This window comes from Punica granatum, chromosome 5, assembly GCF_007655135.1.
Source record: "Punica granatum isolate Tunisia-2019 chromosome 5, ASM765513v2, whole genome shotgun sequence".
In the NCBI taxonomy this organism is placed as follows: domain Eukaryota; kingdom Viridiplantae; phylum Streptophyta; class Magnoliopsida; order Myrtales; family Lythraceae; genus Punica; species Punica granatum.
The window spans coordinates 17,010,203-17,024,219 of record NC_045131.1 but is presented as its reverse complement, the minus strand read 5'-3'; the positions used below and the strand labels follow the sequence as shown (position 1 = coordinate 17,024,219).

General features: G+C 36.5%; 1 protein-coding gene across 2 annotated transcripts; it reads right to left on the bottom strand.

Annotated features, from left to right (window-relative positions):
* Window positions 1-8,629: 8,629 nt before the first annotated feature.
* On the bottom strand, window positions 8,630-9,978 carry LOC116207092. Of its 2 annotated transcripts, none has more exons than XM_031539952.1 (2): window positions 9,188-9,978; window positions 8,630-9,078 (listed from the first exon to the last, which is right to left on the bottom strand). In XM_031539952.1, the coding sequence occupies exon 1, from the start codon at window positions 9,803-9,805 to the stop codon at window positions 9,215-9,217; it is 591 nt and encodes a 196-aa protein (XP_031395812.1). In that variant the 5' UTR covers window positions 9,806-9,978; the 3' UTR covers window positions 8,630-9,078; window positions 9,188-9,214. The 2 variants fall into 2 exon arrangements, with proteins under 2 accessions (XP_031395812.1, XP_031395813.1); XM_031539953.1 differs by having other exon boundaries at window positions 8,630-9,060.
* Between the last annotated feature and the right edge of the window lie 4,039 nt (window positions 9,979-14,017).

The following is a 14,017-nucleotide window of genomic DNA, read 5'->3' as shown; positions in this document are numbered from 1 at the left end:
CTTGCTGAGTGTTCCGTGGGCTGCTTCTAGTGTTTGTATGTTGCTTTCAATTCAGTGCTGTAGTGATTCTGCTGCTCATATTTTTCTACAATTCTATTGCTTTCAGTTGTTCTGCAGTGATTGCTGCTATTCTGTAGTTCTGTTGCTGTTCTGCTGCTCTTGGGCGGTTCTGCTGCACTTGCAACTCTACTGCTTTGCTACGGCTCACTGCTTTGTTGCACTTTGATTGTTTGTTGTAGCTCTCTTGCTTCGTTTAAGGATATTCAAGGGTAATATATTGATTTTTTTAATTGCTTTTCACTTCCAATGATTCTTTCTGCAAATAGGAGAAGTTATATAATCAAAAAGTTGGGCCAGTAGAGTTATTTGTGCATCTCCACAAGAAGAAATCCAAAGATTGGGTGGAGCCACGAGCAGAAAGGCCTCATGTCAGCTGAAATTTTAATCCAAATTTTAATTGCAAGTCCCTTTTTAATCTGAGTTTGTCATACATTTTACTCTTATGTGGGCAGAGTTCGTGAAGCTTCAAGAAAGCCAGCAAGTCCAAGGGGAGGACAACCAACCTAATCCCAATGGCGAGATCACTGAAGAAGAGACATGGGCAAAGGCAGTGGGTGGCCAAGGCAAGAGTGGGCCGAATCTACGGGTTGGGCCACATAGTTATATCTGCTGACATCCCGGCTCTTCACGTGCAATGGAGAAGGACTCGAAGCAGATGGGGAGGCACATCGTTCTCTTGGATGCCGAGATAAAAGCTCATGTCCAGCAAGAGAACCAAATTCAGGCAGGAGATACGAGATATCATGGCCCAGTAGGAAAATAAAATGGAGAAGAGGCTGACAAAGCGCGATAAAGGAATTGAGCAAAAGGATGAGTGGGTTGGAAGGAAGGATGGGAAAACATCTAGATAAAAAGTTGAATATTGGATACGTTAAGATGATGAAGAAGATGGAAACAATGATGGGTTCATTCGGTGGTAACGGCACATCAATCCCCCAGGTAATCACTCCCAGCCCTCCAAGCCCGTGCAGGCCGAGGACGATGAGGATGATGACGAGAAATTTGATGAGGATGAGGACGAGGATTCCGATGATGAGGAAGAGGGTAAGAGCGATGCTAAGTACTTCATCAATAATGAAGCTGCTTGAGGAGTAGTGGATTTATGTTTATTGTAAGTTTATGATATTATGTTTATGAATTGATGGACTACTTAGACTTTTGGATGTTCAAGCATTTTGAGGCCACTGGCCAAAGTCAGATAGATTGATGTATAAATATGCTTATAATTAGTTTCAATGTCTGGATGTTTGTGGCCGTCTGAAAATGAAATTAGGTTGATGTTCAATTTGCAAGTGGATTTTCAATATTTATGGATGTTAATTTTTTTCTTAATTTTTATAATAGAGTCGGAAACTCAGACGGATAATTTCATTTAAACAGTGACACAAGGTAACATATCTCCCATCAATATGCCATCTAAAAAAACACACAAACGGAACATTCCATCCCACGGAGACGGAATATTCCGTTCCCAGTTCATCCTTGCGAGACGGAATATAGACGGAAGGATCCGTCTCAACAGACTTAAGTATCCATCTCCAAGTCCGTCTCTTACTTTTGAGACGGAACTTTAGATTGCTAGCTCCGTCTCTAGATCCATCTCATGTATTATAGGCGGACATATAGACGGGCGTATCGGTTCACCCTAGACGGAGGTTTCGGTTTGCATTCCGTCCCCCTAAGACGGATTTGAGACGAAAAATTCTGTCTAAACTAATATAGATGGATATTTCTGTCTCAATTGTTCTGGGACGTGCTAAACACACATAGAATTGGTTACATCTAAAATTTGTCTCTGTGGAGGCCATAGAGACGGATTTGACTTCCATATAGACGGCCTTTGTCCGTCCATATGACTAGCCGAGAAAATCGAACAATGAGAGTAGTAGGAGGATAAGCTTTTCTTTCAATAAGCTTTCCAACACGAGTTGCAGCTGTAGCTCTTAATTCCTTTCCATCAAGCTCCCGAGCTAAAGTTGCATTCCCTGCTTTTTAAGCGTGTCTCTAATCTCCAGCAGTTTGCAGTTGCTACACTTCATCTCGGGCGTTCATCACAAGATCCAGCCCCGACCTCCCTGATCTTCATCGCTGACCCAACTCAGTTCAGCAAGCTCAGCGAGCACCGCCACCAAGCTCCTCTTGTTGACGCCACCAACGTCACCAAGCTCAGCCTGTCCACTACCTCATCCGATCAGCCGAATGTGACTTGTTGGTCCGATCAGTAAGTCCAAGCTCCTCCTTTTGTCGGCACCAGTGCTTCCTTCCTCACTCAAAAAAGTTAAGTTGAAACACCAATTGGGTGATTAGGGTTTGTGGTCAGAAAAAATTATGTCTTTTGCCGACACATTGCTCGACGCAAAAAGAGTCGGCCTAGTCTTATGTTTTTGCCGATACACTTATGCGTTGAGAAAAGGCAAGTGTCGGGAGAAAGCTGCTTTTGCCGACGCATGTGTCGGCGCAGTGTACGCTTGTACCGACACGATTTTTTGTATTGGCAAAAGTAATCTAACATGACTCATTTATAGGTGAGTAGAGGAATAGCTAGTTTAGCATACGCAAATATGTCGGCAGAGCTGTGAATCTGTGCCAACTCAATTTGTTCCGTCGCGAAAAGGGACCCTAGCACAACACACTTTGTGTGAGTTGGCATAGACCCACTTTTTCCAACGCACTTCGATTGTGTCGATAAAAGCAATTCCGCATGAACTTTACCTGAAAAATACTCGGTGCGTCTCCATGAAAAGTGTCGCGAAAGGCCATTTTTCTTGAAATGTATGACCAATTTTAGTATCTTGGCTACTGCAGCCGTGTAAAAGCTTTGTACTTTGATGCCCTTCATACGCAGAACTGTTAACTAGACTAATTTGGTACTATCCCCTGTAATCCCGAGTACATTGAAAAAATATATGACCATTTTTCTACTTCAAGTAGAAGCATAGACCTGTTTAGTTTGTAAGTTAAAATCAACTTGATTTTAACTTTAACTTTAACTGAACACACTACACAACAAAAATACACATTTCTCAAGTAAAAAATTTTAACTTTAACTTTAACTCAACACACTACACAACAAAAACACACGTTTCCCAAGTGAAATTTTTAATCCCAACTCATTTGTCTTTTTCTACAATCAAAATCAAAATTATTTTAACTCTGAATTCAAATGCACCAAATTGTCTCCGTAAAGGATTTTAGGGGGCGGGGGTTGTTGGTTGTGGTTCTGGTTGGGTTTGGGCTAATACCTAGAGGTCAATTAGATAAAATGCAAATGCAAGTTATCATTTTAATCTTCATATTAATGAGAATTAGAAAATTTCTATCATATAGTCATATCTATTCTAAAATAAACATAATTAATTTTAATTTTAAAAAATGATGTGACATATAATTAAACATATTAAAAATTAATATATTTGTAGATATAATTTTATTCTAAGAAATATATAGATAGATTTATTGACATACTCATTGGATATGAAGTAAATTAAAATATTGCATTGTAATCAATTCAATAGAATTATTATAAAATTAATTATAAAGATATTTAAATATAGATAATTATAGCTAGATAGTAGTCATAGATAAATTAATCTTAAAAAATAAAATAGTAATAGTTGAATTCCTTACTTTTGTGGAAACTATCTTAGTGAAAAGATTTGAATCAACCGCACGAAAAGTTTCATGTAAATCAATTTGTGTATTTGTATTATTATTGAACATTATTATTGAATGTGAATGAAATTTTGTACCTGCCTGCATCGCAGGATGTCCTCTAGCTCGTGATTAGAGAATCATTGGCGTGTTTGGTTTTACAGTTAAGTAGAGTTAAGTTTTTATTTTAATTGGGTTGTAATGATTGTGTTGTTGAATTATGAGAAAAAATGTGAAAAATAATTAATAGTTAAGAAAAAAGTAATGATTGTATTGTTGAATTGTGAAAAAAGTAATGAATAGTTGAGAGAATTTAATATTAAAAATTAAATTGAATGGTTAAAAAATTAAAGAAAAAATGTAATAACTGTGTTGTTAATTTTTATTGTGCAGTAAGTAGAGTTAAAGTTAAAGTTAAAATTTTAAAAACTTGATTGTAAAACCAAACGGAGCGAATAAATCTCATCAGTAAACATTGTTTGAGCAAACAACTGCTCAACTTCGGGCATGCTTTAATTAAACACTTGGTCATAGAGTGCTCCAAATAATTATTCCCAGAGAAAAACTAGCCGCTATATATTAAATTGAGGTATTATTTTTAACTTTTGTTGTCTTAATCTACTTCGTCAGAGTTGGACTTAGCCAATTGTTGACTATTCCACTTCTATATTACAAAAGGAAAAATGATAGCGTAACTTTCGTTATTTTAAAAATGACTATTACAAGAATAAAAATTATAAATTCGAATTATTTAAACTAGGAGGAAGTTAAAATGATAAATCAGTAATTTTATTATTTTCTTTAACCATCCATTACTATTTTCTCTCACTTCCACTCTCCTTATATTCTCTCTCTTCCTCTTCAGCCCATAGTAATTAGTATGGGGTGTGTCAGTACGATTTCTTTAAATTTTTATATCAAAATAACTTATTTTAAGCTAATTAATTAATTGAGTTACAAAATACTAGCATTGTTTGATATCTATGCTAGATCACTATAATTGTTTTTATTTAAACTTATATTATTAATTTGAACGTATTAAGTAGCAATTCGAGGTTATGCAAATCCTGCGCGTAGCATGGGTATTTGTCTACTAATACTTAAATGTGTTCCATCATTCTAATATAGTCGACTCGGACAATATTTACTAGTAACTCTTTTTGACTAAAAATGAATCATTACAAGTAAGTGAACCAACGTGGTCTACTACTACTTTTTCCTATTCCTATTTTTTTTCGTATGCTTCATTTTTTTCCGATGATAATAGGAGGCTCATGGCGTAGTACAAGGAAATGAAAATGAAATCTAAATAATAGAGCACACGTAGTCTCACTGATGAGAATCGAATATGAAATCTCTAGATTACCAAACGATGGTGTTATTACACACCCTTTCTCGTTTAGTATGCTTCATTAATATTTGGAAGATTAATGAAAGCTAATATGCAGTGGTACTCTTATGCAATCATCCCATATATTCCCACTCACATATATTTTGAGTGGTTGTTACTCATTAATTAATTCACTATTGGTTGTTACTCATTAATTCATTCACTCTTGATCACTGAATCTTTACTCCACCAGTGGATCCAAACTAATCAATTTTTTTTCAATATGCACAAGATATTTAGAAGCCCAACAAGTCCTAACTAAACTAATTTGAGCAGGGCCGGCCTATTAATTAAGCGATAAAACTCTTATAATTATGGATTTTCTCCACGTAAAAGATTTGAATAAGGTCTTTGTTTAAGAATAAGCACCGAACCTTGAACTAACCCATGTCGGCTCTGACTAATCCGGGTTTAACCAAGGCTGGGTAACAAAGGGTAAAACTATCCTAATCGTTGATTTTTTTTTTTCATTCATAAGACCCAAATTTGAGATTTTTTACTTAAGAATAAGAAGTACCAAATCATCTGAACCAAATTATCTACTACTTTACATTATATTGTTTTTCTCATCAAAGATAGTGCCAGGAGCTGCTGCCGCCTTGATTTTCAGTATTGCAGCTGTTCATCGCCACATTTCACGTCAAACCACAATGCGTAAACAATCCAAGGCCTCTCGCAGACATGCAAAGAGTAAAGACACATTCCCTATGCAAAACCCCCTCGCCACGTCCCACTGCCACTCCTCACTACACTCCCCTATAAATCCCCACTCACCCCCGCCTCCACCCCTCCATCATCAACCCACCAAAACTTGGCTATTAACATTAACTGGGCCATGGCTTCCTCTTCTAGCGCACTCTCTCTAGGTCTAACCCTAGGGCTTCTGGTGCTCGTGCACGGCTGCTTCTGGCAGATCCTCGAGCAGCCGGGACAGTGGCAGGGCCAGGGGCCACAAGGGGGCAGCTGCAGTCTCGTCGGCAGCAGAGGCACCTGCTCCGGTTCAGGGCTGACTGCCGGCTCGAGAACTTGAACGTTCCCCAACCCTCTCGCACGGTCAAGGCCGAGGCTGGGGTAACTGAGATCGGGGATGATAAAATTGGATAAAACCGGACGTGCTTTGAATAAAATGTGTAAAATTAGGAAAATAAACTTAAAATTTTTCTAAATTAGGGGTTCTAGGCCCATTTTCCTCTCTTCGAACCCTAGGCCCATTTTTAGGCCCACTCAGCCCACTTCGTGGATATCGACCTGAATATATATCCCATGTATGTATGATGGCTTGAATGTATGACCTATTTATTTTTTACCCAAATGTGTGTCTATTTTTAGAGTCGGCCTGTATAATTTGTATATAAGCAAGTAAATCGTGCGGAGTTTGTAAATTTGTAATCTACTTGTTCTGTACATTTGTAAATGTGGACTCAACTCTAGGATTAACAACTCGACTTAAAAAAATAACAATAAGTTTTATTAGAAGTCTAGAATGGTATTGAAATGGCGAGTTATTGGCTTGCAGACCTCTAATTTAGTAACAAAACCCTCAAACTCATTTCTCTGATTAGAAGATTGAGTCGAACTCAAATCCTTAGGCAATTAGTATCTTGACCTCATAGGTGACCTAGGTGGCTCACCGGCCAAATAATATGATATTTTATTAAGCTAATCTTCTTTAATGGCTTTTACAATCACCATTTAGAATAACCATGGTCTTGGCACATTATCATATACGCTAATCACAGCAACCATAGTAACATTAATGGTTGATTGTCATTAAAGGTTATAGAAGCAATTCATACAATTGTCGTTAAAGACAGATAATCATCACTATAAATTTATACTTTTAATGGCTATATTTGTAGCTATTACAATTGCTACTAAATCTTACGATATTTTATTCAGCTAATCTTCTTTAATGGCTTTTACAATCACCATTAAGAATAACCATGGTCTTGGCACATTATCATATACGCTAATCACAACCACCATAGTAACATTGACAAGATACTCTCAGAAAATGGGATTCTTGGCTTTGTTCGCCTCTTGAAGCTCTGCCATTGGTGAAGCTCTTGAAAGTGACGAAAAAGTCACTTTGTACTCAAGGCTGCAGTTCCGGGTTGCTTGATTACTCGCAAATTTATGAAGATTGAGGGATGTTTGAGAGATTCAAGCGTCTTTATTACTTTATTTAACAAGTGAAGGACCGATCTTTTTGTTATTTAAATAAAGAAATATTCTGATGATTATTGGGAAATAATATATAGGTTTAGATTCTTACGATATCTTTTATCCCTCGGTAATATTTAAGTTTGCCCAGAAGGGGGTATTGTTTACATCTATTTTTCGTACTTCGCTGGAAGGCTGTGAGAAGCACATGATTTGGCATATTTATAGTGTGGATGAGAGCCTAATATGTGGATCTAGAAGTCCGGTCCGAATCTTGGCCTAAATCAGTCAAGGCCCAGAACAACCCAGGGGTCCAGCGAGCCCAGTAATGAAGAGACGACCCATTTGTAACTTCGGGTGAGGGCCCGAAGGAAGAAGAACTCATTCCGATAATACTTTTAGTTGATTTGATAGGTGCAATTGCTATTGCTCGGCAATGATAAATCTTTAAAAAATTTAATAGCAATCAAAATTCAACCCTATTTTCTAGTCCGGATTGAGTCAGACTCTCGAGCGATTCTGACCCAACAGCCTTAGCAACACCCTTATTTGGCCAGCTATGGATAAGGACAGATAGATCGTGAGCTGGAAAATCTAACTTTGATTCTTGGCCGCAGGAAACTAAATTCGAAGGAAGGAAATCAATTCCATTTACCTTTACATTTCCCGTACCATTTTTCAGTTCTCGCACATTTACTCTTCATGTTCTTTTACTCCCTTGCAAATTTATCCTTTATGCACCATTTCAATTCTGTCCTTTACCATTCATCGCACCCGTCTCTATTTCCTGCAAACTATCCTTAATCTATCCACTACCTAGCCAAGGCTTCCGAGCTGAGACTTGTTCACCCATCCGAGCCTCGACTCCCGAGTCCTGGTTCAACTCCTCCTGGCTCTAACATGCTAGGATTCATTCATCCCTGGCCTCCAGGGGTTCGTGACTATTGATCGGGTCAGATTGGTCAGCAGGTCATATATTGGAAGGACTATATGCATTTTAAGTTATTATTGTACTATTTAAGATTGTAATTCTTAATAAAAAAATCTGAATAATTATTGTTTGAAATTGAAAATTACTAAAAATTATGAAATTTATTAATCTTATAGAGAATTTAGAATTTCAAAATAAAAAGAATGTAAAAAATGTATTAAAATGAACCCCTACAATGCACGGGTAAAAGGCCTAGTACTGCATAAACTTCGATATCTATCATAAGATAGCTCTCGAATTCATTATCAAATATTCCTTGCTGAGCTTCTTGAGTAATGTGAAAGGTTGACGCAATTGCTTGACTCTATTGATAGAGTCACGGAGAAGAGCTTATAGCTAGAGGGGAAAATGAACTGAAGTTTACACGATCGTTATTAATGCATGCAATAACCAGTCAATTTATACTATATATTTGTAAAACCAGTAAATACGTTCAACCCACAAATACAATGAATCGAATGATACATTTGCCCAACAATCACATATTTTTTGCTGGATACCCAACAATAGCTTATACTTTGCTACCAACAAAGAGTGCCGTTGAAATTAAGAAAATCCCAAACCTCCGGAAAGACTACACAATTGACATCTATATATATATGCATGAATCAACCATTGGTTGCCCCACTAAAATGAGGGCCGGCAAAGCACGAGATCATGGGGTGCAGTTAGCAAGCTGCTCTCTTTGTGGGTAGATTCTACTTGGAAGGTGTAGAAGTGAAGCCCAATAGAATTATCTCATAGCTAGGACCAAGCCCACGCCGAAATGATGATTATTCTCTATGAGAATCCCTCATGCTCTCACCTAAAAAAAAAAAAAAAGCTAGAAACATGGAAAATAAGAAAAAAGAACTTCAAAATAAAAGAAGAAAATTAAGAAAACCAGGTTCAAGCATCAAGCTCTTTGTGAAGCATGTTTATGTGTATATTACCATGTCATAGATCGCGTATCTATATATCTAGGCGCTGCGCTTCAGCATTTCTTGGAATTCAAGAATTGATCTCTCCCTCTGGAGCTTCATATCTTCCTTGATCTTGGAAATGAAATCCTCCGCTCGCTCATCCACGCAGCGTAGCTGAGGCGATGAAGCTACGATATTCCTCCACACTTCATCAACATCGTACGCAACTTTTCCCTCTCTTCTTTGATTCCCAACCAATTCGGAGGGTTTCGCTCTCGCCTCCTCTCTACCGTTGCTTGTCTCTCCTTTCTCGTGATCAACAGGTACCCTGCGGGAACTATTCCAAGAAGGCCCATGACGTTCATCATCTTCAAAGAGCTCGTCAATGTAGATCGACGGACAGTTGTTGCGGTAGTATTGGTACAGGCGGGGCTGAAAGTGGCAGAAGTTAGAGGTCTTGGCGAGAGACCGCCGCTTGAAGGGCACGAAGAGTCGATGTAGGAATTTTGAAGAGAGGATTCGATGAGTTGTGGTTCTGATGAGCTTCGACTCCTTGAGCTTGGTGAGTTTGGAGCGGAGGCCACTGGCGAGGCCCTTCCATGCCTGTCTAACCGGCAGAAGCTTCTTCGGAAAGCTTAAACGGGACATCAAAGCTCAAAACTCGACGACGATGTCAGTGATGATGATGTGAAATATGCTGTTTGCTTGGACCTTTGGGGAGAGTGCTCAAAGATTGGGGAGAAGAAATATTAGGTTGGATGGTTTGTTAATGGACACTATTTTTTTCGTAAGGCCAATTTTTACAAGTTGGAATGTTAGCTTTTTCATCATGTGTTCATGAAAGATTCCATTCATTATACAAATGAATCTTTTTCTCTGTCATGTAGGTTAAGCAAAGATGTCCTTTTCTTCCTTTCTGTTGTAACAGCTCTTCAAAAATAATTGAAAGCGTAGACAGGCAACATTGCTGGGGTCCTTCCTAGATTTCTATTTCTTTTCTACTTATCACGAAGAAAACGCATGGGCCTGGTAAATTGGAAAGGGATTGGGAAATTAATCCAGCAGACAAGAGTCGAATATTGAACCCCTTGATTTCAGACGAGGCCGTGTGTGATACCGTAGAACTATGTTACCTCTTTCTTCACATTTCCATGCATTCCTGCAGTCAGATATCTTCTCTTATAGAATTACAGAGTTTTACATCTAGCAGGACGTTACGAAATCTGTGTTTTCTAGGAAGCTAAGGAGCAAACATAGCAATCAATATGCAATTCATTTCTCTGCAATAGTGTCTAATGTGACCATTTCTTCCTATATATGGACATCACAATAAAGATCGTGGATTCGTGACTATCAACTTCTTCCTTGTATCGACCTACATGTTTTAATGGTTAATTTCTGATATGAAATTTTGACAGTAGACCTCGCTTTCCGCTTCCACTTATGTTTTTCCATGTATGTATGCAGGTGTAATAATTCTTCCAGTCAAACAATCGTTTAGAAATACTGAATACACGAATCAGCCATTCCATCCGAGTTTCTTTTTTTCTTTTCTTTATAAACTAAGAAACACATATAGAGATAATATCTACATTCATACATATACATATATATACATATATATGGATTAGTATAGACTATAGAGCCTCCGAAGCAAGGAAGCAGTAAAGGGGCAGTTTTCTTGGTCAAGGATATAAGAGGGATTCACTTTCGGCAATCTTGGGACCCAAATTTAGTGGAGTGACGAAATTAATTGACTGGCTGTAAAGTTCAGCCAATATATGTTTTGGCATTAGACCTTCAGCATTGGTGTCCTAGCTAGAGCCATGATATGATATATGATTAGGTCAGAAGTTGTATAAAGTACGAGGCTATTAAGTAAATAATAGATGTTATACCGGTACGACGCACACGATCACGTGTGCTCGTGAAATATTATATTTTCATTTACACAATCAAAATAACAATAGCAAGGCATTATAATTTAGCCTATCTATCTATATTTACACTATAACTAGTCTTTTTGCTCGCGTATTGTGCGAGCAATTTCATTTACGTATTTTATTTAATTTTTTTGTGAGATATATTTTAGAATTTTAGTGGAATATGGTTTTTCAAAATTTTCGTATATTGCATTAATTAAATGTATGTGCATGCTTAATGCAGGAACATGAAGAGACTTTTCATGAGGAGTTAAAGACGCTGATGTGACGCGTTCTCATCGATTCAAATGAAAGACTCTCGTCGATTCAAATGAAAGTTCTGAGAGATTCTAACGGGAATATATTGAATTACATAATATATAAATAAAGTGAGAATTTTCTTTTCCTTATTGATATTGCAATAAATTTACAAAATGATCATTTAGAACATTTGATTTAACCAATTACAAATTAATCAACTTAGCATACATATGCCATTTCGCTCGATCTTCTCCTTCCGCTTCTCCACGTGCATGATAAATTCGTCAATGATTCTCCTCTTCCATTCTCATGTCTCTCTCTGTCTCCACCTTCTCCACAAACCCCAACCCCAACCCCAACCCCCACCCACTCCCCCTCGCTCTCTCTCCCCTAGCTCTTCCAATGATAGTTTTTTCCCCCTCCGAGAGAATGGTTAATATCGTTATTTCATTATTGAGGCAAGTGAAGTTTCATCCCCAAAAAAAAAAACAAGTGATTGATAATCACGCAATATATATTAGTGAAAAAAAGAATTATGTACCCTTACCCAAAAAATAAATAAATATATAAATCTACGCTGGGAGAGCTTTACCAATTAATGGCTGACCCGACTTAACTGGATTAGTCGGGATCCAATTAAACTTCCGGATACCAGAGTGCATACTGAATAAAAATAATTATGTAATATCTGTTTAATTTATGTGTTTTTACTTTCAGAAATGCCTATATGAGATGTGTAATAATTTGAAATATATAATCCGCTGCTGAGCGTGGGCCACCCATCTATAGTGTATAACTATATTATAACTAACTTTTAGATACCTAATTCAAACAAAAAAAACAACGTTATCAAACACTAGTATATTAATAATCTCCTTATATAATTGGGTTATTTTCTTGTGATAGGAAACTTCTTGTTTGGGTTTGCTTTTAGGATGATCGTATAAAAAGTGCCAGTGCTTTCAACAAATTAAAAATCAAGCACAACATTTCAATTGTTGTGGTAAAAAGGCTATAATTTCAAAATTTTGCTAAAATTGCACTCTCATATGTATATGTATATGTATATATATATATATATTCAATATATCTTATATTATACTATTATTTAAACAAAACAGGATTTTGTAACTGCTATTTTATCTAGAGAATGTGGTTGAAAGGTTGAAAATACTCCTTATTCTTAGTTAATAATATATGATATACAATTTAAAGTGAAAGAGAGGAGAGTTGAAAGATAATATTGTCCGCTTAATATTATTCTCTCATTTTTCGTTTCTCCCACTTATCAATCTCCCAATATTTTGCTCTTTTCTCTAAACCTCCTAATCCCACTTTCTATGGCATTATTCTTGTTATTTTTTTTTTCAAATTCTATCTCCAATTCTTACTCTTTACTTTTCTTACCCTTAATTTTTTCCTACCTCTTCCAAATTAACCCATCTATGAGTGCATTGGAAAAAAAACCATTATAATTGGATGCAAAACACGCAGTTAGGACGCGCTATACGTAAGTAAGTTTCCAGTATATTTTAACTCTTATATGTGGAATACATATTGAATGGATAAAATGGGCATTCTCTGACAGCACACTAACATCTTGCGAAACTTTCGAATTTTAAAAGATATTTGTAAATTTAGTATGGTTTTAATTATAAGGTTTTGGTCCTGCATTGATGAAATACCAAGAAAAGTGATGGAAATTACTTAAAATCAACGCCAGTGCTCTACATATAAGTATCAATTTGGAACCATGGTCTTTTGTTTTTCTTTTGTTTTTCTTTTTTCTTTTTTTTCCCCACAATAAACGAAATGATAGAGTAAATCTTTAAGGGTTTTAGAGTAAATTTTTAATATAATTGACATTACATTTTCCAAAAAAGGGTGTATTTTTTTTTTCTGGGTAATGCAAATAGGCAATTTTCTTTCCTTTCCAAATTGCAAAGACTGGCATTCAGAAAAAAATTGCAAGGACTGGGAGACGCTATCTCTGTCTGCTTTTCTTTTTCCTTCATTGAAAAGATCATCATTAGTTTTCCAGTTCACAAAGGGACCCTTTGCCTTAACCCTAAAGTTGAGATCGGCCAGCTTCCTTTCTCTGATCTTTATTTTCTCTTTTGAGCTAGTGGCTCTGCTTTTCTCTGACACATTACTGGATAAGAACATGCTTTGAATAGATTTGTGTCTGTTCAATTAAAAAAGAAGTAAAATCTTATATACAATATCTACCGAAAATTGCATACAAAACCATATGATTTACTTATTTTCTCAAATAAAATTAGATTTAAAAATAAAATCATGTGATTTTATTTATTTCCCAAGTCAAGGTAATTCCTAGTTTCTTCAAACTTAAGTGAGATTTGGGACAAAAATAAATAAATAAATATATATAAACAATAAGATTAAACTATAAATTAATTAATATTATTTGGTAGCCCAGTTGATTTTTTTTCCCTTTCGCCCTCGTCTATCTTCTTCCCCTTTTTTTTACTTTCTTTTTTCTGATAGCTGCTTCTTCTCCTCTACTCGCAGCTTAACGTGTTGATCAAAGAGATAATTGAGCAAATTCGTTTGATGAAGATAGAGACAACCATTGGATGAGTTGGAGAAGGTAGACGAGGTTACCAATAAAAAAATTAAGGGCCAAATCGAGCTCAACTGCAAAGGGATCAAGCAG

Bases quoted from the DNA above. Each gene is read 5' to 3' on its own strand.
- LOC116207092 (XM_031539952.1), bottom strand. From the start codon at position 9,805: ATGTCCCGTTTAAGCTTTCCGAAGAAGCTTCTGCCGGTTAGACAGGCA.